The following is a 27,791-nucleotide window of genomic DNA, read 5'->3' on the forward strand; positions in this document are numbered from 1 at the left end:
ATTATGTTAAGTGAATTTTGTGAATGGAGTCCGCGTAATCTTGATATATTACCTTACTGCTTGGACATTTTTTTTATAGCGTTAATATTGTATCGGCGTATGTACAAGTTGAGGAACACAGGTTATGGATGTTTCTATAACTGGTTTGAAAGTCGAATATTCAACGAAATTCCACATAAAATAATTTTTTCTGGGCAAACTAAGTTTTCACCATCGGCAAAAAAGTCTTGTTTTTTCGGTGCCAAATCTCTCAGTTTTGTAACAATTTCTCTCCAGTTCGACCAAACCTACAACTATTTGAACTTGAACTTGTTAGTTGAATACAAACATATGTACACAAGAAATCTAGCAAAATATACAAACACACACTTGTATAAAATAGCACAAGAGCAAGAAGTGATAACGGCTTCGCCAATAGATTTGCATAAATGTTTGAAACTTTGTTCTAAACGCAAAATAAAAAGCTTTGAGCTTTCCCGCATTTGAAATGCATAGATTGAACCCGCCGTGCATAACAAGCAGTAACAATAGAAAAGCAGATACAAGTGCAAAACACATGAAGCTACGAAAAAAGTTTTTATTAAATGACATTTTTGAGTCCCTTGCAGAGACATGTGCTATCAGTCCAAAGAAAATCAAGACGAAGGTGGAAATTTGATTGATCTGAACACGTCAGGGACAGGTTGGTCGAATTTACAGATGGTTTTGTAGATTGACTTTTTCCATGACGGTAGGCGGTCTTTTCCGTCGCGGATTGCCGTCAAAAACTCCTTTATGCTTTGATCCACTGCAGAGTCGAATTCACGCGGCACCTGTCGAATTCCAGGCATAAATATGAGAAAGTATTGAACACATGGTAAGCTTAAGTTATTGATTTCACTAAAAAAGTTTTTGACAAGGATTTCGCAATTGTTGTCCAATGAAAAGTACATGGAATAATTAAGTTCATTTTTTGAAACGATAAAAGATGCCCCACTCCCCAAATACCAAGATATTTTGAGTATGTTGTTGTTTTGAGATAAATTTAGGCAAAAACTGCTGGTTTTGCTGCAATGAAACCATAAGGACCACATAATTATATTGTGAAGGTTTGTGAAACTTTGAGTGACAGGTGATGTACATACAGGTTTCCATCATGGAACTTGTGACAGAAAAGCAACAATTTTTCACCCATTTTGTGTTCCTCTGCCGTATTTGTGAAAGTTCACCATTTTGTAGCAGGGAAAAAAGAGGAATCCAGCGGAAAAAGGGTTTACAACCTCCGCAGCTTATGATGGAGATGAAACCTTTATTGAGCATTCATCAGAGAGAACAGATGCACAGACGTCTATTATTCATCGCTGCCAAACACAACGATCAAAGACAACTTTGCCAAACCTCATTCTTTTTAAGCCAGACGCTTCCTGTGTTGATCACGCATAGGAGTTGGAACCGCGAGGATTTCCCTTCAGCTGTTAGAGCTGAATTTAACAGCCAGAAAATATGTTCGTGAAAACCGGATCTACAATGGCAGTCGTTGAAGTTGATACATCCTGTAAGTTGGGAAGTGTTCCACAGTATCAATTTATCCCTTGCTTAAGAACGAGAAACGAGATGTAAAACGTGTAAGTCTGACAAATGTTTTCACCATCCTTAAACTAGCGGCTCTTCTGCTCGATGTAACTCCTACAACCCCTCTACCCATCACCTAATTCAAATATATTTTAAAAAGTTTTGTCGGCAAGATCGTCCACAATCACACCTTATATGTCGAAACAGTGAGACCTTATATGTCGAAACAATGGACATCTGTTTGCAGCTCACAAAACTTTTCACAAATATTTTCACCCGCAGCGCAAACCTTTCTTATTTATGTTATAATCACAGCTTGTTGATCAGGCACAATATCAATGGTTTTCCTGTTCTGTGAGTTCAGTGTTGATGCTATTTTGGAATTAAAATTGCCACTTTACTGATTGTTGATAAACTTTACATTGTATGTTGGAAACGGGACAAAAAACACGTTTTGTTTGCAAAACTGAATTAGGTTTCATGAGAATTCTCCCAAATAATCCGTGGAAAGAAACGTTTTGAAAACTTTTTGCTCGGGACTGAATCCGTGGTATTCTGTATATATGTGTTCGAGGTATTCCATCTTAACTTTTGATATTTCGCGAAAATGCTCGGGAAGACAGATGGGTGGGACGTGTGTTGTCACTATTTCAAGCTGACACATCCTGCGATTAGTCTCTTTGGTGTCAGAAGCGTGGCAGGTGACAAACCGCTATCCCTGGACTTGATTGAACGAGCAGATCAAACAGAGGCACAATATCCGTACGACGAAAAGGTAAGTTACTTTCCAATAACCGCTTCATCATCTGGTTGAACGGCGCCAGCAACAAATTTGACACCTGTTGTAAGCTTGGCTTAATCAGTGCCGCGTCGAATATCGCCGAACTGTCAGGTATAATACTGAGGCCCAATAGACACACGGCTTTGGTAATGCGCCCGATCATAACGCCTTTCAATCCCGGTTAATCCGAGTGTAGATCAATCACATTCCTTTGATGCATAAAAATTGCTTCCATAAGCTTAAGCTCATCAATTACGATAACAGTTTGGAAAACCTTTTTCAGTATTCACGTGTAAAATGTTTCATGTCTCAAAGTTTACTTGTTTTTGCAACAAGCCGAATGTATTTTTTCAACTTCGTTTGTTGCCCAGGTGTGGAAAAAGAACTTGTGTCGTTAAGAAAACCAATAAGTTGGTGGTCATTTTCTTGACATTGTCAACAATTATTTGGGCCAAATATAATGATTAGAGAATGTAAAGAAGGTTTACCTCAAGGCGCAGTAGCCAGAAAAAGTGTCTATTAATTTACCAAACCCTACAAAAACACTTACAACGAAATCCTCATTTTTGTTGTAATGAAGATTCAGAATCCTGAAAACCTCGCTGTCACGTGACACCTGCAGTTGATTCGCTTCAGTGATTCCATCAGTGAGAGCCTGACGTGCGAACTTCTCGACTTGGATGTAGTAGAACTCGCGAAAGTTACTGAACCACTTGATCAGCTGGGAGGTGGTGGCCCGCGTGAACTGTTACGTCATCAATAATAGCGTTAGTGACGTCGTATCGACGATAATTTAAAGTATAGTTATGCAAATAAAACTTATTGTGAGAATTAATACAGGCGATATAATACAGAATAATAATTCACTATTTTTTATTTATTTGTTTTCGTTTTCTTTTTAAAATGAAAATCATAAAAGGTTTTAAACATTTTATTACTTTTACGTCCGTGAAAAAATATTTGAGGATGTTTGTGGTTGGGTAACGTGAATAGAAAAACATCAACTTTGCTTTCTTCAGGTGATGGGGAGTTAGAGCTTCTTGGACGTAAAAATGAGAGTCAAGAAAAAAGCTGGTAACGAGTTTGAATAAATAAAACAAATCAACTCGAAAACTACAGTAAAAAAGTAGCGGTAAAAATTTAGCAAAGGGTAATTTGTATAAATCTGTTGCATATTCGCTTCGTCTTTTGCACTAAATATTTTTTAGGTGACAAATAAATCATATTGAAAGGATATAGATAGTGATTGCTGGGGTTCGCACTCTGTTTCTTCTCGGTCGTTACCTGAATAATAGAAGAAAAAATATAAAAAATCATATCGACATCTGAGGAAAAATCACGCTGCTAGTGAGGTTCGAACCCATGACCTTCGGCAATGATCAGGCAGTGTTATACGCAATTCCACAACAAACATATGGACGATCTGTTGCAACTGACAGCGACAAGTAAAGGTTTTCGCTTATTAACTGCGCCTTGACCTCCAACTTACCATCCAGCCACCCGACCTCAGGTGACGTCACGTTGCCTGGCAACGATCCTCTCCGCTGTGGAGTTTGTTGAGCGAAGTATCCGTCCTTGTTCGCGGCGTCCATGGGAACAAATCCACCGAGATCACAGGAAGTGACGTAATCTTTGGACATGGAGGAGTCGGGAGATGTTGCGGTGGGTGAGATCATGTAGATCTGGGTGTCGAAATCCTCCTCTTCCTCCTCCTGATGGGACGCCCCCTCCATGCTGTTCCGGTGGGAGAGGTTGACCGGTGCGTCCTGGGTTGGAGGAGGGGCCGACATCAACTCGACAACATCCGGACTTCTTCGGGATGTGACGAGTGGAAGAGGCTCAAGCTGTTCATCTTGTCCACTAGGTGGCGATGGCCAAGAACTACATAAATTAAAATAGCGGCTTCGTTGGAAAGAAATCAGTCACCTTTCTTTCTCAAGACAAATAAAGTTGGCTGAATAAACGCAAACCATTACAGTTCAGTCCATAAGAAATAAATGGACTAATGTTGCGTGGGAATTGAGGAAAGCATGATTTTTTAAGATATGTTTTTGTTTTATATTTAGGGGCACTTTTCACACAGTTTCAGAATTTGTCCTAATATCTGGAGCTGTGAAGTTGTCTAAATATTATTCCACCTTTGAGTTGAATGTCGGCTTGCCCAGTCTGTTGAGGGCATGGGAAATGCTTCTGGCATCAGGTTTATTTCAGGACTTTGGCGGGAAATCGTGCTTTGATTCACAGGTGAATATTTCTGGAATGTATCTTGGGAACGTTGTCCGGTGATGTGGTTTGTGCCTGAAATATATTCAGTAATAAAACATACAAAAAAAATTTACACTTATTAATTATTAACCCACTTAAAACAAACAAGAAATTCAATATTTTAAAAGTGAAACTTACGATTGACACCAACACCGTGGCACACCAAGTGGCCATCTTCCAAATACTTTTCATCCGTTAGGGGTCGCTGGCGAATGTTGATTTGAGACTCAATGTCACGCATGACTGAGCGGGCCGTCTGAGCCGCAAGATCCTCGATCGAAGATATAAGTTCGCGCTTTACTGCCTCGCTTATGACGTGATAAAGACGGTCTTGTGTAAGTTTCTCGTTACCCGTCACGCTTGACTGCTCATTCGTACGACGCCGTTTTCTGGTTATCGGTTCCGCATCAATAATTGCAGTGTTTTTGGTGTTTATTTCCATTTCTTGATGCACTGAGAAATTTAAATCAAATAATTAGATTTGTTGCGGGAAATTTTTATGAAGAGAATTCAGTCAAACTGGTTCTGACACAATTGTGGTTTAATTTTGGTGCAACTTTTCTAGCGTATTCTGTGCCCACTGTTTTGACTTTTGCCAAAATTAGTTTTAAAATTTCCGATAGCCGGGTAGTGTCACAAGAACAATGCTAGCTGCATACATTGCCACAAGAAAACAAAGTCGATCAAAATTTTCCCTAGAATTTAATACTGATCATGAGTTTCATTAAAACTATGTTGGGTTCTAGTTTGAAACACACGTGTGTTCTGACATATGTTCCCAATTATCACCAAGTTCAAAACTAACCTTGTCTTGTTGTCGGCGATCTCAACGGACAAGTTGTAGTTGAGAAGCTTTTTCGAGCGTTGTAACAATTCTAAAAGAGATGAACATTCATTTCAGGTCATTCTATGACGTAACAACTAGAAACCAACAAAGCTCATTTCAAATTCATTACATTTATGGGTGTCGTAACAGCTGTCCTCCCTCTTATTTGGGTAAAAGTTGGACCTCTTGGTGCTTCCCCCGTAACCCCGGAACCTCTTTCGTCATAATTGGGAACTGACGGCGTCATCTCGTATCTCATTTGAAGTGACGAAGGTTGGTTGTTGTAGCAACCACGTGATGTGGAGGCCAAGTTTGTTCCACTAAACAAAGCAATCAGTGACGTCACAACCATGGGTTGTCTAGTGTTTAAATGAATAAAAGATTAAGTAGCAAATGTGTAATGACGCAATTTGTAAATGCAAAAATATTCTGGACGAATGTGGTGACTGCATGTTGCAGCTAGTGAGACTCGAACCACTGACCTTTGGTTTAACAAATACACGCGCTACCTCGAAACAAAAATTCGTTTGATGAAATTACTGGGCACTGTATCCAAGCGAACAAAAATACAGAATAATCCAAAAAATATACAAAAATATTCAAGGCTTTTAAGTCTGCATTTACTTTCCCCTCATCTGATTTCTCAAGTTGAAATTTACGTCACGTCTGGTTTAGCAGCTTGCTTTAAGTATGAAAGTAATTGTTGCTTTAAATATGCTACCAACTTTTTGCAAGTAAATATTCATCACAACAGTTAACACACAACTGCGGCAACTCTAAGTATAATAGTTAAATTTCTCTGTGAACTCAACGCTAACCCAAAACACTTACGCTGCTTGAATGGTTGTGGGCAGATTGTAGTTTGGATCAAGACGCCGCCGCCTCAGCAAACTCCTGTTAGGACGAATCGCGTGGTTCACTGGTGAAGCGGAACTTTTACCGTTCCGAGAATTCCATTGGTTATTCGGAGCACGTGCTCTCGGCGCACTCGCCGACCAACCGCGATAGGTATTTTGCATCGAACTCTCCGAGAAAGGAACGATTTCCTGAGAAGTGTGGTCACGTGGTGCTTGCAAAAGGGTTCTGGCAGACAGAAGTCCTCGGCGCGGAGGACGTTTCTTGGTGGGGTTTCCTGTTTGCTTCGGGTCCTATGAAGTGAATTTTTTTTTATTTAATTGCTGTGACTCGTTATGCTGGTGTTTCTATTTAAATAAGAACTGATAATGATCTTTGCAGCAAAATATGTAATTTTAGAGATTGTGTTTCTCTGGGTTTCCGAAAATTGTTAAAAATGCTCTCTTTTTTGCATTACTTCAGTCCATTCCATTACCACCTTCCCGAAACGCACAAGTTTGACCCGAACTGATTGCAACTAAGTCCGAATCGTACAGTCGAGTATTAAGAGGTATAAATATTTTTTTATCACTTAGCAAAAAGGCTTGCAAATGATTTTTACGATGTTTCCTTCAAGTAATAAGTGCCTGATATTTTGATGCTGCACACAAACCCCAAAACGACTCAAGGTCACTTCGGTCTTCGGTGGAATGACATCAACGATATTTCCCGTATTATGTTTGAATTTCGCTTAACTTGAATTTCATTGAGGCCAAGTTTGTTCCACTAAACAAAGCAATCAGTGACGTCACAATAATGGGTTGTCTAGTGTTTGAATAAATGAAAGATTAAGTAGCAAATGTGTAATGACGTAATCTGTAAATACAAAAGTATTCTGGACGACTGTGGTGGCAACAAGCTGGTGAGAATCGAACCCAATGACCTTTGGTTTTCGCACATGAAATTATTGCGCACAGTATCCAAGCGAACAAACCATTTGGTTTACGTCGGTATTTGTTTAAAATTCAGTCTCATTGCTTGTTTTTCGTGAGCTGTTATTTTTATCAACCATATCACAGGTTTTACCGAGCAATATAGCTGACAAACATGTTGTTTTAAGTGTTACGGTTTGACTGTGTTGATCATTGTGCCGACCAATCAGAATATTCTTTGTTGTGTTGGGTTTGAAAGGCATCCAATTGATAATTTGTCCTCAAGTTCATCCAGCCATGACACGAAACTACACTCTCGACCACCACGTGGATCTGCGTGGACGAATGTATGCACACGCCCACAAGGAACACTTCACTTTTGCTGCCCCAGCGAAAAAGTTCGTTAATTACGTATTTTTATCGAGAGTACGACCTTCATTTGACAGAATGTTGACGCTTTTAGGCTAATGTTGTACGCCTAATCATAACTTGAAACAACATCTGTGTTCAGACAGCAATTGTAAGACATAGCTGTCTTTGGATCATGCGCGAATAAATACACAAAATCCCATGAAACTTTAAAACGCACAAGTGTCAGTTTACCTAAAAGAAGCTCCGAAACCGGTTGATTAAACAGGCGCGAGGTAAAACCAGTATGCAAATAGCAACTATCGTTTTACGACTCTTGTTTAAACGACGTAAGAAACTCTGTGCAAACAAGGTCTTAAATTAAGGACCTTTTCTGTACGGGTTCACGCGTTGTCGCGAGTCGGCCAACAAAAACTCCTGTACGATAGGAGTTCCTTTAGCGGTAATTTCGACACAGAAGAATTGTTGTCCCTTAAACGGTTGTGATGTAAGTTAATTCGGCTCCAATGTCACAAAGACACGGTATCCATTACAACGCATTTTGTATTTGTATTCTCGCAAACCATAGACAACCTGATCTTTCTTAGGGCGAAGATACAAACGTAACTTGTGAAATCGAAGAGACAGAAATGCTCCAGTTGACACATACAACTTCAACATACACCCGGAACGAACAAAACGACAGCGGGAACGATTCAAATTTCACAAACAAGCTTCTTTACCTAACATACAGTCACGTTTCATTGTAGAAGCACAGAAAGGAATGTAACTGTCACAACTAAACATCGTCCAGACGTATACGGGACGTGACAGTTGAACACATCGGTCCGACTGTGGGCTCAGCATTAACACGAAACAAAATTTACTGTTTGTACACAATGTGTTTGTATGTAATGTGTTTGTACGTATTGTGTTTGTACATAATGTGTTTGTATATAAACCCCGTGAAAATTTCACGTCAGTCGTTTGCACAGTAGCGAATTATAGAAAAAAAATACTTTGTGACAATCGGCTTTCCAGTGTTGTAATGTATCTAACAAACGATTTCCCATAAACCTGATGATGTCTTACCTCTTGGCAGCGGTCTTTTGGTTAAATTAACCTAATAATGAAATTTGCCAGAAGGTCAGCCATATTTTACAATATGCTCGTAGCACAGCAACGATTGCAATCTTCCCAAACTAGGATTTATTTAACAATCCGCTCCAGTACAAGTTCAGGTTTTTCCACCTTAAATACTTCATCGTTGCTGCTTTCTGGGCTGTGATCTTATTCGTTTAAATGATTGCTGATCCCGTGTAATTGTATTTACTTTCCAAGGTTATAACATAACCTTTGACCTTCCCTATCTATTTTACTCACTGTAATGTTTGTCGTCGTGTTTGGGCAAAAATTAACCAATGAAAAAATAAATGAATCCTAAATCAGGTTTAAGCTGAGAAACTATTATGTCTACTTTGATGGTTTTGAATAGAGCATTACACATGTGGTTCGTATAACAAATAAGGGCCTATGTATAGACATGATTACAGATGTACTGCTAAGACATGTTACGCCAAATCCGTGTGCACACTGTTGCAGCTCGTAAACCGGTATTACATTCGGCAAGCAAGAAATGAAGCAAATGAATTTGAATTGAAACTTACCCGGACTCTGAGTAATTTCATTTCCGCTTCGCAAATAACAAATATTGTGTTCCTATCTATCGGTACAATAACCGCACACAGTTGGCTGTTCTGAAAAATCAAACTTTATTAAATCTTTCCATTAAACCTAATACAAGCAAGTCCCACTGCATTGCTTCCGTCACCTATTCCGTTCAATAACACGTAGCAACAGGTGGCGGCTACCTCCTTGCTATAGAAAAGCAACGCTCTGCTCAACAATATAATAGAATAATAACGACAATGCTCTGAGAATGCGCACGGTTGTAATCTGAAACGAAGGCAAAATCGTCGTGTATTGAGGTTGTCTAGACGAGTTTGTAGCTTCTGCCCTAGCAAGTTCTAGGAAGCGCTTCACTGGTCGTGCGGTTCAACCGCCTTCTTACAGTGGGGTTGCTTAGTGCTCGCAGACAATTTTAAAACCGCTGACACGGCAAACCCTATCTTAAAAACGCATTTCTGTATGGGCCCAATATACAGTTGTGTGTATACTCAGGGTGGCCATACCGTACTTATTACTAAGGTCTGCTTAGTTTGGAAATGTGTGCTCAGTTTTCTCGTCGAAATCCTGATTATTAATGATATTTCGTTTTAGTTTTTATCGCTGCTTGTCCCAAAAAGGAAATCATCTAATTCACACTACACAAAGTCCCCCAAAATCCAGTTTCCAGGGTAAGTTCTGTAGTGTAGCCACGTTTGTAGCAAAGGCATGTAACACGTTATAAATATTATGCATGTACCTTTTAAAGTTTGACTCGAAATCTGCGCACGAGAATATATAGAGAGTTACCGGACCACAGCATACAAACTAGTTTTGTTTTTATGTTTTCTTGATGGCGAAATCCCTTTTGTGGTTGCAAATATACTCAACACCTATCTTTCATAGTAGGCTAACAGTAACAAAGCTATGGCGAAAGTGCTACCGCAAAACTAGCATCCGAATGTTTGAAACGTTAGACAATTTCGCAAGCCAGCAAGCCACTGTTTATGTGACGATTCGCGCTAACACGGGCAGTAATATTTCGCAATGCTCGGCTCAAGTTGCCCTTAAAGCGAAAAATCGGGGGATACCCCCAAAATTTTCGACCGCCTGCAATAAAAAATCCGGATATCTCTATAATGGGTATTATCAGTATCGCTCAAAAGTTAGGACGGCGCAATTTTAAAACCAACAGAAACTAGCATAAATAAAAGCTCACAAAAGTGAGACTCAGGACTATGTTGCGAAACATCCCGTTTGTCGGCTTGAATAAACTCGGGATTATGCCAAAATGCTGCAAGAGACTCTAACGACGTACACTTCTATCCTGAACTGATTTACCAGTTAGTACACCCAACTTTTGTGCCTAACCACATATGCGCAAATAAAAAGGGAAACTTCGCTTCTTTAACATTTCATTCGCATTTGACTAAAATTTATTAAATAACAGCAAGACTTGCGTAAAAAAAGGCGTTTCTTTTGACTCAGCCAGGTTTGGGAGCCAGTTTCCAAAACTCCTGTTACTAAATTAATAATATCTATGTACGTCGGTAAAAACACTAAAATCGTGATGAACTCATTCACCCAATCTTTCAAAAAATCATATGTATACACACGAGTACAAAAGATTAAACTGCAGTAAACGCTGAATTTGCCGTACGTGAACTGCAAGACGAAATCCAAGACCAAATTCCTAACATCATCTGTAGTAACCAGTGGTGCATAAACCCAGCGGTCGCATTTAATCGCAAAGCGCTTCTCTGGCTCGCGTTGTCTTCAAGATAAGAGTCGCCCTTTGGCAAACAACATTCGACAGGAGCAAGAACTAGTGAATTCCCCCGAACAATGTAAATTATTAGCCTGGACAATTTTAAGTGTTTGACTTGGCAGCCATTTGCCAACAAACGTATGTTTGTTTGGAGTATTTAGTTGTTGCACATATCAAAATTGCATGCAAACCATCAGGCGATGCTAACATGACTTATATTTTTTTGTAAAATGCACAATTTTCATATAAATTTACGTAATAATCCTGCAATGACATGCTTTATTCAATAACGTTTAAATAAACTAACCTAATATTTAATATACACTAGCTGCGCAACAAATTATACAGACAAAATACGTTGTAACTATGACCCTCAAAGCGGTGTATTTGAATAAGCAGTTCAAAGTAAACTCACTCTCCCAGCTATGAAGGTACTTTCCTCTCATACGTAACGGCTCTCTCGACAAACAAAAAGGTAGGGCAAGTCTTAGAGGTACTGCTTGGGTAAATACAACCTTTCTTGTTGTAAAGGGCGTTGGTAGTTTTCGATCCCATTCAGAGACAATTCTACAAGCGAAAAACAAGTTTCGAAAGCCGAAGTCCATTTCACTGTTACGAAAAGTTGGATTTATTTCCATTGAATTTAAAGCGACGCGGTGACAAGGGAATCCTACTTAAACGCAACATGATCTCATTTCCAATGCAAATGACAATTAACTGGTTTCTTGACAGTAAATCGAGGCATGTTACACTTTAGCACAAGGTTAATAGACTTAGGCGGGTGCTATATACTCCTGTTTGTAAAAACCTGCGTCTGCACTGTCTAGTGCATAATCCAACCCGCATTCACTCACATCTTTCTGTCTGTTAGCTTTTGCAAGTGGTGTGCAATGGCTGCTGTGTCCTAGCCATCACCACTATTTAAAGATTCAATGTTACATCACCAATTTTTTCTCAATGCCACGGGCAGACTCAATCCATACCTTCTCGACAATACCCACCGTGACGCAACAGACACGCTTTGTCCGTAGGTTCCACTTGGCTGCACTGCAAGGCATCTTCAAGATGAGCGTAAAGAGTATTTGCCCATTCATTTCATCCAGACCGGTAAGTTCGCGAAGAGAAAATGGGTTTCCCGAGCTAACAATTTGGACAAACTTTGATACAATATAGACACACCTTGAAAAGTCCACTTGCCTAATACCCTTCCAGTTTTCGGGCAAAGCTATCGTCAGTTGCTTTCTTTCAGCAAACCTTTGTACCTTTTGATGCTTGTTAAAGCTTACACTATTTAAAAGAATAATGCCAGTGTGAACCCCTGTGCGTTACCCTGAAAAATATACAATTAAGCATAAGACAATTACATATGGCAAACTTATTGAAACGTGAGCACGCGTGCAGATGAAACTAGAACACGCCCACAGATGTTAGCGTTACGTCATTATGCAAACCATTGTTACGTAACAGATCAATGATAATTCCGATTCCTTGACTAGGGGGCGCACGTGCATTGTCAGTACAGCGTGAAGTTATCACATCGCGCCATATATGGTAAATATAGGTGATGGTCGTGATGTAGGGATAGTCCTGGTAATCCCTTTCAATACAGGCCCCGCATTTGCTAGGACTGGCCGAGCTCACGTGGATGTTTTACAGGAATCGTAAATTTTATTTATGTTGCGAATTAATCAACGTTGTTTAGATAGTCTGCACTTGACAGGCAGGTTGTGGGTTCAAACCCTATTGCTGACAAAAATAATGTTGGAACTGCCAATGTACCAGGTTTTGGGTTTAGCAGTATTGAACAGCAAGATATTTGCAGGAATAACTCATTTGCTCACGCCCAACGCAAGCCAGATTAAATCTTCAAAAGTTGCATTTACATAGTCGAGGACACACACATGGCAAGTATTCCCTTTTAAGGCGTTATGACGTTCGCATTATATACCACGTGGCTTGGTAAGAGGTATTGTAAAATTTGTGGGTTGGAGTGGGTATCACAGTCGTATGATTTCAATACGGTGCATCGATCCATTAAAGCGGAACATCACATGATCTCGTGCACACCTGTCCCGCCGTTACGGATCAACGGTTTTCATTCTCACCATATTTGTCCACGGCAAACTGAATCCCATATATTCTGCCTATACAAGACATTACGTCAGTATTATGACATTACGTCACCATAACGGCAATACGTCACCTCTAAGTAGTGACTGATTTATCAGTTTGCTTGTGCTGTGTGTATCTTGCCATATAGTCTGTGTTTGGTAGTGATTGTTTTACATGTACGACTAAAGAGCAAACGTCATAAAGGGGTTTACCATGTCTGACGACACATATTTCCTGGCATAATTATGGCAGCCTCGTTAATGAAGTTTTGCGACTCAAACATAAAAGTTTTTAAGATGTAACATTTCCATATCACTAACATTTACCTTTTCTACCACACCGGGGTTTGAACCCCGGATATCCTGGACACGATTCCCGATCAGTTTTTTTCTTGGTAAATGGGTCGGGCGCTTAACCGATGTTACCAATCACCCGCCCGTGTAATGCAGATTTCAACCGAAGTGCACCACCAAGGGGCAAAATCAACCAAACTTTCAAATTTTTTTTAAAGGACCTTGCTTGATTTCATTGAAAATGAGTATTTAATCGCACAAATTTAGCGTTCGAAATTCACCCGAAAGCTCCCTTTTCCTGTATCTCCTTCTCAAGCTTTTGTTCGACGATTCTGTACCACTTAAGTCTCTGCTGGATATAGACTCACAGTCAATGGAAATCATATCACTATTTAGTTTTCCATTTATTTGCAAGAAATGCGGGAAATTACGTAAAAAATTCATCAAGAAGACATTCGCATAAAAAACTTAAGTTTACAATTTTAAACAACTCAAGTGAGGGTGTGGGGTGATTCAGACAGTTTGTACAGCGCCTAACTGATATTAAATGAAAATTAACTAACTGCACTTTAAAATAACAAAACAATTTCATTTATTGAACTAGAATCATGCGTACAACAACTGTAACAGCTGGGACCTGAGTGTGGCCGACTTTTCCCACATGTTATTGTCTTTGGCAACGACTCCTCGAATAATTTTCTTCACAAATTGTGGAAAGTAAGCTTGCTGGCAAATGTGGCCCAAGAGAACGGCTTGGGCTCGAATGTCTGTACTTGGTTCGAACTTTTTGTCTTCGCTTTTGATGAGGCCCATGCGAACGAGAAGGGGGTTAATCACCAACATGGGGGTGTTTGGATATTTGTCGAATGCTTCTGACATAACAACATCCAGGCATTCGAATACAGCAATTCTTAAGCCTTCTGCAGCTGATTTATCACAACTAATTAAGCTGCTAAGGCAATCTTCCGTCAAAATACCTGGAAATAAATGATGAAACAGTTTAGCAATAGTGTTAATTAGTAAAACCAGGCCGTTGGGTTGGCACAATTGAAATTTCAACTACAACAAAATTATATTTACTGGCAAAATACCAAGCAAGTTACTGTTTTCTTGTGACTTGACATGAACTGGATTAGGGTTATCAGCAGATAAAGGTTACCTGATAATGTAACAAAGGCATCAGCAGTAGCTTCTGCATTGGGAACAAATTCCACAACTTCTTCCATTAACTCTGCACGTTGGGTGGCAGAAAGTTGCACAAGATGTGCAGCAGTTACGATAGAGAAAAAGTTTTTTGCAGTTAGTTGTGATAATGACTTGCCATGGCCATTGGTTGTTATTTCATTGGTTGAACCATTCACAAGATCTTGCTCCGACCGATTTGTTGCGTCTGCATCTCCATCTTCAGATCCGTTCTCCTCTTCATCTGAATCAATTCCTTCATCATCACTAAGAGACTGCAAAGCTTCTTCATTTGTGAAGTCTTTGCCAATGTCCTTAATCTCCTCCACACCGTCTTCGCCAAACTGATTGCCATTAAGATCCAGTTTCAGCAGATGATCTTTTTTGGCCATCGCTTCACATATGGCGATGCCACCCTCAAGTTGGACTTCACCAAATGCAAGAATTAGTTCCTTTAACTTTGGATTAGAAGTAGCTAAGTTTTTAGCAAGAGCTTTTGCACCTTCTGTTCTGACCAAACAATCACCAAAGTTCACAATTTCTAAACTGTCAATTTCTTTTAGTGCTTGGGCCATGGGAACTGCACCTTTTTCAGTAAAAATGTTGTCATTGAGGTTGAGATGACGTAGGTTGGGACTGCATTTCACCGCATCAGCAAGAGCTACAATTCCTGCATGTTGAATTCCATTTTGGGGCAATTGAACTTCTTCTAGGGTTCCAATTGTTTTAAATGCTTTTGCCAGGGCTTTAGCTCCAGGATTCTCAAGTCTGTTGACAAGAAATTTTTTACATTGTATAACAATTCGCTTGCTGTCATTTTTAAACAACATGTTTTTAAATTCAATTCATTTTTATTTTCGTAAACGTCAGCGAAAAATCAGTACAACTTGCGGTGGACAATTTGAATGTAGACGGTGACAAGGGACCAGTCAAATTGCCTTTATTGCAAATAAATCACCAAAAACTGTTTTTAATATCACATGCAAAAAATTCTAGGTGTAATATACACTTTTATTTTTAAATATAGTTTTCAAATGATTCATTTTTAAAGAAAATATGAAGGATGGTTTTATTGATTCCCAGCTTCTCAATTACACACATCCAAAAACAAAGCAATACCTGTTTCTTCCCGCCACAAAAACCTTCAGTTTAAGTGGTTTTCCCAATTTGCTGCTTTTCTGGTGACATTCGATCAAGGTATCAGCAAGGATGATCCCACCACCCCCAAGTCCATTGTTGTTGAATCTCAATTCTTGTAATGTATAACATGCTGGGCTTTTCAGCAGCGGCACACATGCCTATGAAAAACAAAAAATAGGTAATTGTGGACAAAAAACATTTCGTTTTTCTTAAAACCCAATAGAAAACTTTTGAGTATTTTGTTTTATTTAAATCAGCATTTTTATGAAGTGGACAAAATTTGTGGATATGTAAAAAAATATTCACGAAAAATCACAACATGATATAAATGGCATAATTTTACCAAAATTAATAAACATGCATTTGATTTATGTGTAACTGGTTTAAATGTTGCTTACTATAGCACAATCAGGACCAAAGGCATTGTCGCTTAAGTCTAGTTCAACCAAATGAGCATTTGCTTCAATGATTGCATTCCCCAGTGAGGTGAGAGAAATGGGAATTTCAGAGCGTAGTCGACCAGTGAACATATCTGCCCACAAACATCTTTGCAACTCTGGCTTTTTACGAAGAGCTTCCGCAATCAACTTTGCACAATCAACGCCAACAGTGTTTCCCACAAGCTCAAGAACTTCAAGATCCTGGCATTCCTCAATGGCTTTTATAATTTCTTCAGCATCTTCTTTTTTGTCAAGTTTTCTACCTTCCCCCTTAAAACTGATTTTGTTTTGTTTGTTCACAGTAGTTTGGGCAAGGAGGCTTGAAAGATTATCCACACTCATTCTTAACTTCTTTGGGCAAGTTGTTTTCTATGGGCTAAAATTCCTATGAAATAGTAAAACCCAAATATAAAAACCTGTATCACGATAAACAGCCTTAATCAAACTGAAACATGTAGCTCAAACTACCTATACTTTTTTCAACGTAACTTGGGCTTTCATTTGTCATAAAATCAATACAGAAAACGTCATCTTTCAATAAAATTAATAACCAAAATAAAACCATGACAGTGTGTTTTGAATAGACACGCAGTATGTTGAAAATACGTATACAATATTTTGTTAAACACAGCTTCGTGAGTGCTTATTCTTCCTTTGCATGAGAAACTCATTTTTGAACGTAATAAAATAATGATTATTTTACGATCACCACAGTTTCCGCTTTCCGCCAAAACCAGAACGAGTTGAACCAAGCATGACGTTGTGCAATGTGCTTTTTAATCCAGAGCACTACAAGCTGCTTCGCTCGTGATATTTTCTCCCATTAAAAGTGCGCTCAACAAAAGTAAAACGGAACTAATTGTGAAGTTAAAAGTAAAACCTGAACCAATTTCTAAGCTACGCGTAAACTTGAAGTTTGCCCAAGTGGACGTAATCGAATCCCAAAGCTTAACCTTGCTTATACGAACAGGCACAAATTTCCACCAAAAAGTTTTATTATTCTTTTGGTGGCATATCATGTTTTTTAGATTCTGCTGTTACACAAACAGTTGATTCTATTTCATCTTCGCTTAATTCTGATTTCAGTAAATCTTCTTCAGTCGGAGGTGGAGCAGCCTTTGTTATGTTACTGTTGGGACTGATAGAAGTTGGTTCAATTCGTTGAAACAGAATTACAACCTCGCAATGTTTGGTATGCGGGAACAAGTCCAAAGGTTGCGCCAATACTGGTTTGAAAGCAAGACCGACAAGACGTTTCGATTGAGGGCGGCATAAGCTATAAAACAATGGTTTTAAACAGCAATACATTACTTGGGAATAAGAAAAAAGACGACTTACTCCAGTATGTTGTTCTTTGCTTGCTCAATGCTGCACGAGACGTATATAAGTTTTTTAATAGGGATGCACTGACGAATTGTCCTGATAACCTGAAAAAAGTAGCGCAAATTGTAGGTTCGTGTATATTTGATGGGGTGGAACATGTATTGTAGATATAGGTTTGTTTCATGGTGCCCGAGAACAAATTTTTACAAGACTAAAAAAACACTACAAAATACATCTTTGGACATCTCTTGTATACTAAGTCGTTTGTTTTGGCGTTTGTCCGGGTATTTATATTTCGGCTATACTTACAGGCACAGCATAGGCGAAATCTATACACCCAGAAACCTCGTCAAACAAACAATTTGGGATTTTTTTACAGGAGTTTAAAAAAATTGTGTTTGCTGGCCATAAAGATATCAGGAGATACCGAGAATACAAACTTTCGAAACAGAGTTGAATTTTAAATTGATTTTCAGTTCTGTTTGGCTTTTACACCTAGGACTTAAGACTCATTACGAACTTCAGTGGAAAAGAACATAACCTTTCCGAGTTTTGCTAAACAATATTACATAACAAACACCTTTTGATGTAACCCACAACGAGGGGGATCCACAACTGCAACTACGTCATCAGTTCGTGACGATGAAAAGGGTAGAACTAGATTGGGGAGGATATCTTCTGCCTTTCCACAATGGAATTCGGCATTGTTGATATCTGTTATTCCAAAAATACAAAAGCATCAGGTGCGTCCACTCAGTTGTATTACATAATTAAAGGGGAAATTAATGCTGACATTCTGCAGGATGTCTATCGGGTGGCCTTGCGGCTACGGTCGCCACCCATTACCTCCCAGTGCGACTGGCTGTGATCCTACGGAAGGTGATTCCCCGTGAGGAAATCACCATCACAAAAGCGCCTCCCTTTCTTACCTGCTGTATGTTCTGTTCATTCCTGTACGTTAGTCGATTTGATTTGGGCCACAAATACTTGGTCGTCAACATGTAGACCACAGCGTGCCAACGTCTTTGTCCGTGACGCAATGTGATTGTCCCGTACCGACCTTGCTTATCAGGGCCCACCCACAACATACAGGATGGTTGCTATGTTTACGTTTACTCAACAACGCGTGTTTAACATGCCAGAAAATAATGTAAAGTAATAAAACATATGTTTAACGAACGTAAACTTGAGTACAAAACACTCCACATTCGTAATCGCAAGTGGTCGCAAAAAGAAACCTGCCTCATACCATCACCTTTAACCTGTAACAGTTATGACTTACTGTTCAGCTTAGCGTTTATTTTTGCATCCTCCACAGCAGGACCACACATCTCAACCCCAATAACCTTTTTCACATATTCCGCCAAACTTAAACCAATGGTTCCAGTCCCACAACAAATATCCAGAAGTGTTGTCTGTTTGTAATCTTTTTCACTTTCACTGTATTCTGTCTGGTTAACAACAGACCTCAGCATCATATCTTTAACGCAACTGTAGAGGACTTCAGCAGCTAAGGTATTGCACTGCAAAAGGTAACAATGTTGTAGTCATTCTCGCAAGGAACAAAAATTTAAATAATACATGTCAGCAAATATATTTGGATTCAAAATTCAATTGCAAAAGCTGTGCGTCAAATTAGCAGAAAAGAATATATGAACCATTTTTATGAAATATCCACACACAAAGTTTAATTACCTGGAAAAAAGCATTCGGTGAAATCTGAAAAGTGAGATCGAAAAGTTTTTCAAATATCACGCCTTTCCCGGTCACCACAACTGGTGGAGAGGAACTACCGTCAAAACCTCGATCGGTGCCGACAGTTTGGAACAAAAGGGTGTCCACTGATACTCCATTGTTTTCGAAGTGGTTGACGATAGCATTTTGTTCAGCTTTTAAACCCTCATCTGTCATATCCTATAAAATTTGCACAGTAAGAAACACAACAGTCTATAATTATAAAGTTTTCGATATTTAAATGTGATTTAAGAAATATTTTTTTTTAATTTTTATTCCAAATAAATTAAATGGATATTTTCATATGCATGATATTAATTAATATACCTGTTTACACAAGCTTATTAGAACCATCACAGAGTGATTGGTCGTTTCCCTGACAACCAACTGCTTCCAGTATCCTGAATGGTCAAAAAGGTCATGAACTTTGTATTTTGATTGTTCAAGATATTTGTTGAAACAAACAGTGATTGCTTTCATTTTGTCCGTTATGTGAACAAGACAAGATGGTGACCCAACCTTGCAATCCCGGTCTCTGTGAAAATGGATAATAACATAAAATGTATTTGTGTTCAGTCATCAAGCAACATGCACATTGAAAACAACAGAAGATTTATACAGGTAATAACAAACAACAAAACACCTGTATTTCCCATAACGGAAACCGGTCATAATATTTTCACTTTCGTCTTTTCCAATCGTAAAACCACATTTGTTTCTGTATTTTTCCTCAACAGGCGAGGGGAGAATCGTTCGAACTGGACAACACTTTCCATTGGACTTCTTCAACTCCATAATCCACTTGAACACCTTAAATTAAGGATAACAAAAATTGTATATATGTAATATATATGCTAAGTAATAATTACAAAACAACCACCCTACTTCAAGATCCAATTGCTTTATTGCCCCAATTTGTCTCCTAATTGCAACAAGAGTTTCTCCAACCATTTCTTCCTTCTTTTTAAGTTGTTCTTTGTGAGGAATTGAGTGCCATGGTATTACACTGTCTTTCAGGGCATCTATAAAAAATTATAACATATTCACACATACTTATTTTCATTACAATTTTTAACAAAAATAAATTACAAAAGTTATCTTTATTAGCACTATTATTCTTGTGGCTATAACATGCTTTTGTTAATTAAGTCATAATCACCCAAATTATATGATACAACTTTCTGATAGTAATGAAGCACAATTACCCTCTGGTGATAATGGCATGTCACCACCAGGTTTGACTTTCTTTTGATCTGGTTCTTGTGCATCATCAGCTGGTGCCCTTTTTCTTGACATTGCATCTTGTTTTGGAGGCGCATTTTTTACCTCAAGCTTTTTTCCTTTTAAAACATACCTGAAATATTTAAACATAAACATTCACGATACCTTTATTTGTTTACAATTTCATTGTTAAGCATTCAAATACTTTTTTGAAAAAAAACAATTCCAACACTAAAATGTAATTTCAGATTACCCATTGAGTTTTTCCATTGCTTCAATTTTATCGTCCTCATTTTTGAACGTAATAAAACCTCTGTTGGTGTGTTTAACAACGCAAATTTTATGGGGTTTAAGTTTCAACTTCTTCGACATCAACTTTTTGCACTCACCTAAAAGAGTTTTAACTGTTTGGTTAGCTTCACTTTTATACAAGTGATGCTGTTTTGCACATTTAAATTTTCATTAAATGAAGATGGGGTTTAGTTCTGCTTTTGTTTGTGTAGTTTGCTTTAAACCACTTGGGGGTGAGCTTGCTTTCTTACTACACTGACTTTGAAAGAATTAAAGATTTACAAAAGTTAGCCTTTTTCTTTCTGTAGCAACACAAAAACACCTAAAAATCATGTTCAGGACAAATAATCTTGAACAAAAAAATATTATACACAATACAATATACATATATACCGTATCCAAAGTATTTAGGCAAGTTTGAAATCAGTATTTTGTAAATTTCTGATGTAAAGTGTCCTCCTTTTGTGTAATCATATTCTTTTTCTTCTTCGTTTTTAGCCGGGTCATCAGAGGTGGCAATATTTGGCAGAAATTCAGCCATTGCAAAGTTCAACTAATAAAATGTACAAAACATAAGTTTAGAATATATTGAAATGTAAACTTTGTGCCAGAAAGACAGTTCTTTTAAGTTTACAAGTTTAGTATGCTACAAAACAAAACATCCCTAAAATTCAGTTATACTTTGCCAGAGATTGATCACCATGCATATAATGTATGTAAGGTCATTTGAACATGACCATATTTTGTAAATTTTGATTTGAGGAAAGATAAAAATAAACATTAACAATATAATGCAGAGTTCTGACTCAACAATGATGCAGGTAACGATTGACTGAAAATGCATTGATCTAGATGGGAGTTCTGCAATAAAACGTGTGTTTAGGACTGAGGTGAAATAATCGATGCAGTAAAAGCGCACACCAAAGCCAAGTGCCTGGCGCGCCAGTTACCGTTAATTTCCGACGTTTTTCTGTGCCTTTGTTTCCCACAAAAGGATTTATCGCTGGGCTGTAAGGATTTTATAAAAACCTCTCAATCAAACCAATGCATTTTCCAAAACTTTTTAGATGGAGCTCTATGACGTCACATCCATTGTTGACGCAATGCGGTAGCAAATATTCTCACCACCCCCACATGTTCTCACATTTGGGGACTTTTTTTACGTATTTTTGCCACTTCTCGGGGTTCAAGCAAAAAATCTTCTGTTGACACAATTACTGACGTAAGAATAAAATTACGCCATTTAGGTCGCAATGTCACGTTGCATACTAGAATTAGCCAAAGGTGGCCCACAGATTTTATATTTTTGTTGTGCCAACATATGATCGTTTGGACGCCATCTAGTGCTTATCAATACCGCCACTCCAACCTATAAGCGACGGTAGATACTTAAACCACCTCACGGACGGGCGAAACAGGATTTCCCCGGTTTTCGTGATATGTTAAACTAGCTTTTCACACATGTTTGTTGGAAATATCATTCTTCCTGAACTAAAATAGTTATCAAGTCATTGCATAGAGGTATTTGAAAAGCAAGCAAAACATATTCCATCAACGAAACGTTTGTTTCGTTCACCACATGCTTCGGCAATGCTACACACGTCCTAAAGTATCAAAATTCTTGGTCCTTAGGCAAATCTACCAAAAAACAAAATGCTCTTAGTGTGTAACAACGTTTTTGCATAAACAAACTAAATATTAGAGTTATAATATTGCAAAGTCTTCGTGAAAACTAATGTTGAGTAGCCACGCATGAAACGGGGAAGTCCCGTTTCGCCCGTCCGTGAGGTGGTTTAAACCAAGTGTCTACCATAAGCGACTACATAACTTCAAATTTTAATAAAAACAGCATAAAGAGAAGACATTTATTTAACAGTAAATTATAAAAACGAATCAAATAGAAATAAGGCGATTTTTTTCTGTGCAAGGACAGGACCTCTTTCGGCGACAACTTTGTTGCATCTGCCAACGCAGATATATGGCTTAAATATTGCCTTTACCATGACCGTAATTCAACCATTCCTCACACTTGCAATTTTTTTATTTTTATTATCCCAAACTTAAATTTGACGCAATTCTGATTATTGTAAGTTTCACGCGATTTCAAATTGAAACCAATTAACTTTAATTTGAGAACTTCGTAAACAAAGAATTCGTCGGACATTTTGAAGTAAAAACAATATGTATTTACACAAATAACAAAAATGGACAGGAACGTGCTGAAATCGTTCAAAGACGGTGTTTATACATTTATACAAGGCATTCTGTTGTTTATTGTGGTTTGCAAACATGCAAAACTATTGCATAAAATTTTCCTTGCCGTAACCGACAAGAAAGTAACGATCTGCTTGAAATATTTTCATGTGCCAAAGCCCAAAAAACATAAATGGAGCATAAAACAGCAAAGCTAAGACCAGGACAATGTTTATGAGAAATGCTGCAATTACGGAAATTTTGAACTGTCTTTCGCAGTCTGGTATCACTTTCAACATAATTGAACATAAAAATAAAAAAAAAGCCAATGAAAAGTTTTTTCGGGCCAACCTAGATGGTGTCCGTAATATGCCGTAAATGCAAGACAATGTATTTATACAAACACCGATGAAGCACACCCTCTGACATGTGCTATTCAAATAACTTTCAGGCTGTAGCACGTATTCAAGAATGTGAATTTGATTCTTGACGAGTAGTGTCAACATCAAGAAAGTAAATACCCACTTTCGCTGTATATTTGAAGTAAACTTTGTTTGACGAGGTGGGTAAACCAATGCCTCCATATCGTAATCCATATATTGTTTTCCCGTTTGACTTTTTCCGCAAATGTTAGCTGTGGATCCTGTGTGCACAAAGTTAGCAAAAACAATTACGTACTGTTTATAACAGCAAGAACCAACCTGTGGCGTCTGAATTGCGTGAATCTGTTTTGTTGGCTTCAGCGCAAAACTGCTCCATTTCCTCTTGAACTGAAGAATAATGAAATAAATTTTGTTAGTTTTTAATTATTTGTCAATAAACAGATTACTGACGTTCTTGGATAGTTGGTCTTTTTTCGGGTTGGCTGTCCCAACAACGAACCATAATATCGCGAAGAAATTGACATATTTTGTAATCGATGGAGTTTTCATCAATATTTTTCAAAATGTTTTCAATTCTGCTGGTATCTGGGCGTGCTCGGCCGGACATTATCAGTATCCTAAGAGCACTTGGTGGTATATTCGCACCATCATAAGCTTGCATTCTGGCGATGATTTCGTACAAAACAATTCCACAGCTATCAAAATATAAAAAAACAAAAAATATTGCCAGTGTTTTCCCAGCAAAAACAAGACATACCTATAGACGTCCATTGCAAAAGTCCACATGTCGCTATCCTGTTCCTCTTTTCCCAAAAGTTTGTACAGCTCAGGTGCGCAGTGAAGTTCCGTGTATTCTCGTGTCTGGCCACGAAAAAGTGATTCGCAAGATCCCGAGATTTCCCCGAGCATTCGGGCGGAACCAAAATCTGCGAGCTTTACCTGAAACATAAGAGGTCGTTAATGTCGAGGACAAAAATCTGGAAGAAGCAAAACCACCTGATGTTTTTGTGTGAGAAATATGTTTTGCGCTTTAATATCGCCGTGAACAATTCCTTTGGAATGGAGGTATTTAACTCCGCTTACAAGTTCCGTAGCGATGTTTAAGCGCTTTAGCCATGAAAGGTGTTTATCACTGAAAAGCAGATCCTCTAAATTTCCGCCGTCTACAATTTCCGACACTAATCCGGTTGAACCAACAGAGCTTGTAGACCATCTGGCAGACCCATAGCATTTAATGATATTTGGGTGGTCGCATGTCATTGCAATCTTGTTTTCTCTAAAAATCCTGCAACAATGCGGTATTTAGTGTTAGGAAAGTGCTAAACAAGATATAAAATGGCCCGTCGATCATACCTGCCCAGCAGACACACGACGTCATACCGACGTCGAATCGAAGTCGAAATGCGGTCACGACGTCAATTCGACCAATTTTGATTTTCGGTCCCCGCCTTTCCAAAATAACTACTTCATTCAGACGTCCAATATTAGTACATCTCAGACCAAAATTTAGGGTCCATGTTTTTACGTCTTTTAGACATACATATTTGGTAGAAATACTGACCAAAGTGACATGTCCAATTTTCGGGCATTATTGTACGTCGTATGGCGGTCTAAATAGCAACAATTTTCCGTCGGTCAGAGAGTTTCATAATTTCGACGTCCAACGACGTAGATTTACTCGTCGAATATCGACGTTCGCATTTAGTCACTTACAGTACGTCCAAAAACAGTCTCAATTTGGTATATTTTTTAGTCAGTCATTTAAGAACTATTTATCGACGTACATAGACGTTGAAGTCCTAACTGATTATGGACGTCAATATTTGTTCATCTTCTGTACGTCGCGAAACAGTCCATTTTTGATACATTTTCCGTCGGCCAAGTTAAAACTAGCTATCGACGTCCAAAGACGTAGAAACCTTAATTGATTATCGACATTAATTTTGTTTATTTCCAGTTTCAACATTAAGTCATAAATTGATTTTTCAAACAACATTTTCTGACTTACAGCATGTTTAAAAAGGCTAGTGGCGCACAGTGTTTATTTTTGCGAATTTAATAAATTTATCAAAACGCAGTCGCCGGCCCTTGTTACCGCTGTTACCCACTTTGTTATCGACGCAGTCATGATGAAAATCGTTAGATGCGTGATGTGGTATTCGCCATTTCCCACCGACTTGTCTCAAGTTTGAATTTATTTTTGGCGTGCCGCCGACTTCTTCCACCCGCGCACAAAATCGTTGACGCAAAATATTTCCCGCGCAAATCGCATGGAATGCGGAAAAGGGAGAGACGAGACACAGAAACTTGGCAAGACGCATGTGAGTTTGAATTGACGTTTCTCGTTACTGTTATTCTTGCAGTTGAAGTTTCCTGCGCTTTCTGTACACTTAAACGTGGCGTATTGGAGGCGATATAGAAGATTAAATAAAGCTGTCGATGCTATGTTTGCACCATCGTCAAGTGATAGTGACTGTTTGCCAGAAAAAGATACGTCTTATGAACGTGTTCGCGCTGTGGAATTACAGGAAAATACACATGATGATGGCAGTCAAGCTAGTTCAGATATGGATATGGATATTGATTTCTACTACAAGAGTGACTCCTCAACTAAGTGCACTGGAATAAAGTTAATAAAATTTTGAACAGGTAATCACAATTTAAATTTTTTTTGTGACAGGTTAAAAAGGTATTGAAATTGTGTTGCTTGAAAAGTAACAGTAGTGTGTGTGGGGAGTAGACTTTTCACCATGGTAATCTTCTTTTTTAGGATGTTTACGACTGCTCTGATGACAAACATGAACATGCAAGGAGGGCATGGAAAACTAGCATTCACCAAATCTCCATTATTTAAAGTTGTACTCGGTGAGTTTTGTGTGCTTCTTGTGTCTTATTATTTATCTGTCCCCTTCCTGAAGGATACATATAGTTTGTACTTGTTGTTTACCTGTTGCTGCCTTGGGGTTGCTTCAGGGGGGACAAATGATTACGAAAAAGATATTATGTTATCCTAAAGAACTGTTTGCTACTAAACATCTGGATAATTACTTTTATAAATATTTTGTTACAGAAGCAGTGAGGGAATTGTATCCCGATCTAAAAGAAATTGATTATTCCATGTGGGAGATTACCTGAAGCATGCGCCCGGGAGAAAAGGAGGTCGCCCGTCCTCCAGCCCAAGCACCTCTGCCTAAATTCTTCCAAACCTTTCTTTGCGTTCTTTTTTTTTATTAAACTTGTTTTCAGCTTTAACATCGTGGGCTATTTGACGCCTTGTACAGGCTAAAAATGTACGTCGTCCGGCAAGAACAGGCGTATTTTAGATGCGAATTTACAACCAAATATCGACGCAACGAACATATTTGGACGTTAATAGGACGTCCAGCTAACCACGTCTGATTAGGGTCAAGTTTTGACGTCTTTTGAATTTGCACTTTCTACCAAAAACTGTACCAGATTTCGACCATTGGTAAAAAGGAACATATTTGGACGTAAATACGACGTCCAGCTAACCACGTCTGATTAGAGTCCGGTTTCGACGTCTTTTGAATTTGCACTTTCTACCAAAAACTTTACCAGATTTCGACCACTGGTCGGGACTACAATTTGACGTCTATACGACGTACTTGTGTCTGCTGGGTGGGGACCTGTTTAGCCTATGAATTAGTTTAGGATTAGAGTTAAATAGAGCTCTAGGCTACTTGGGTTTTTTGAATAAGAATCACCGGGATGTAAAACACAAATGTCATTGTTGACGAAAATAGTTTTAACCAATATAATGTTTTTGTTGCTGCCAGGCATATTGTAACTTAATAATCTGTTCTTCTGGCATATATAAAAACGTAACTTTATTCACCGACGTTTCGCCTGTTATTCAACAAGGCTTCCTCAAGGTAATGGTACAGCACACAACTAACGCCAAAAAGTACGTTTTTTATATGCCAGAAGAACAGATTATTAAGTTATAGTTTTAACCTACTGACTGGTTGTTTTGCAGTTGTAGCGATACGTGTGAAGACAAAAGCACGAAACGATATAACCGACCTGATGTGGTGTCATTCACCAAACCACGCATTAAACTCATATTTGCGAAAACCTTTCAGTGCGGTGTTTGTGAAAACTTTTAATATTTAAATACAATTAAATTAGAATTATTTAGTTGTTCAAGACTGCCTAGGACTTAACTACCCACTTACTTCTTTGTTAGCTTTTCTTTGGTGTCGGGCTTTCTTCTTCTCGAGTGCAATCGCTTTAATGCAACTGGGCTACCACTAGAAGGACAATACTTGTACACCGTGCTACCACCTCCTTTTCCAAGCACTTTTTTTATCTTTGTTTTATCCACGTTAATCTGTTTAATATTTTTCGTTGTAGGAATCATATCTCTAATATGATCAGTGGACAAGAAGATGGAAAACAGGAACTAGTGAGTTCTTTAGCGTTCCAACACAACTGAAGTAACACTATTTTCCCGGTTCTTTGTAAAGGATAAAATCACTAAGGCTATAC

The 27,791-nt window shown here is 38.4% G+C and overlaps 4 protein-coding genes and 1 long non-coding RNA gene across 8 annotated transcripts; 1 reads left to right on the plus strand and 4 right to left on the minus strand.

The window, feature by feature from the left end:
* Positions 1 to 294: 294 nt before the first annotated feature.
* On the minus strand, positions 295 to 9,899 carry LOC145897620 (uncharacterized). Its single transcript, XM_082985990.1, has 11 exons — positions 9,205 to 9,899; positions 6,255 to 6,571; positions 5,554 to 5,743; positions 5,403 to 5,472; positions 4,736 to 5,050; positions 4,471 to 4,630; positions 3,822 to 4,213; positions 3,570 to 3,616; positions 3,271 to 3,378; positions 2,883 to 3,077; positions 295 to 812 (listed from the first exon to the last, which is right to left on the minus strand). Exons 1-11 carry the CDS (start codon positions 9,223 to 9,225, stop codon positions 636 to 638), a joined length of 1,992 nt encoding a protein of 663 aa, XP_082842116.1. The 5' UTR covers positions 9,226 to 9,899; the 3' UTR covers positions 295 to 635.
* A 3,901-nt stretch (positions 9,900 to 13,800) lies between these two features.
* On the minus strand, positions 13,801 to 16,517 carry LOC145897780 (ran GTPase-activating protein 1-like). Its single transcript, XM_082986220.1, has 4 exons — positions 16,096 to 16,517; positions 15,677 to 15,855; positions 14,535 to 15,325; positions 13,801 to 14,352 (listed from the first exon to the last, which is right to left on the minus strand). Exons 1-4 carry the CDS (start codon positions 16,477 to 16,479, stop codon positions 13,982 to 13,984), a joined length of 1,725 nt encoding a protein of 574 aa, XP_082842346.1. The 5' UTR covers positions 16,480 to 16,517; the 3' UTR covers positions 13,801 to 13,981.
* Positions 16,518 to 17,118: 601 nt separating this feature from the next.
* LOC145897495 (tRNA (uracil-5-)-methyltransferase homolog A-like) lies at positions 17,119 to 27,545 on the minus strand. 4 transcript variants are annotated; one of them, XM_082985808.1, is made up of 13 exons: positions 21,657 to 21,809; positions 21,513 to 21,567; positions 21,100 to 21,259; positions 20,669 to 20,804; positions 20,400 to 20,548; positions 20,080 to 20,216; positions 19,838 to 20,004; positions 19,522 to 19,729; positions 19,156 to 19,374; positions 18,743 to 18,983; positions 18,041 to 18,174; positions 17,476 to 17,564; positions 17,119 to 17,413 (listed from the first exon to the last, which is right to left on the minus strand). In XM_082985808.1, the coding sequence occupies exons 3-13, from the start codon at positions 21,245 to 21,247 to the stop codon at positions 17,134 to 17,136; spliced, it is 1,908 nt and encodes a 635-aa protein (XP_082841934.1). In that variant the 5' UTR covers positions 21,248 to 21,259; positions 21,513 to 21,567; positions 21,657 to 21,809; the 3' UTR covers positions 17,119 to 17,133. The 4 variants fall into 4 exon arrangements, with proteins under 4 accessions (XP_082841934.1, XP_082841933.1, XP_082841936.1 ...); XM_082985807.1 differs by having other exon boundaries at positions 21,492 to 21,567; XM_082985810.1 differs by lacking the exons at positions 21,513 to 21,567; positions 21,657 to 21,809 and adding an exon at positions 27,479 to 27,545.
* On the minus strand, positions 22,948 to 24,764 carry LOC145897497 (uncharacterized). Its single transcript, XM_082985811.1, has 6 exons — positions 24,636 to 24,764; positions 24,279 to 24,567; positions 24,040 to 24,221; positions 23,733 to 23,977; positions 23,601 to 23,669; positions 22,948 to 23,542 (listed from the first exon to the last, which is right to left on the minus strand). Exons 2-6 carry the CDS (start codon positions 24,540 to 24,542, stop codon positions 23,004 to 23,006), a joined length of 1,299 nt encoding a protein of 432 aa, XP_082841937.1. The 5' UTR covers positions 24,543 to 24,567; positions 24,636 to 24,764; the 3' UTR covers positions 22,948 to 23,003.
* LOC145899641 (uncharacterized) lies at positions 25,523 to 26,147 on the plus strand. The gene is made up of 3 exons (XR_014402497.1): positions 25,523 to 25,603; positions 25,811 to 25,931; positions 26,053 to 26,147. It is a non-coding gene; the product is annotated as an uncharacterized LOC145899641 (long non-coding RNA).
* Positions 27,546 to 27,791: the final 246 nt, after the last annotated feature.

This window comes from Ascidia mentula, chromosome 4, assembly GCF_947561715.1.
Source record: "Ascidia mentula chromosome 4, kaAscMent1.1, whole genome shotgun sequence".
In the NCBI taxonomy this organism is placed as follows: domain Eukaryota; kingdom Metazoa; phylum Chordata; class Ascidiacea; order Phlebobranchia; family Ascidiidae; genus Ascidia; species Ascidia mentula.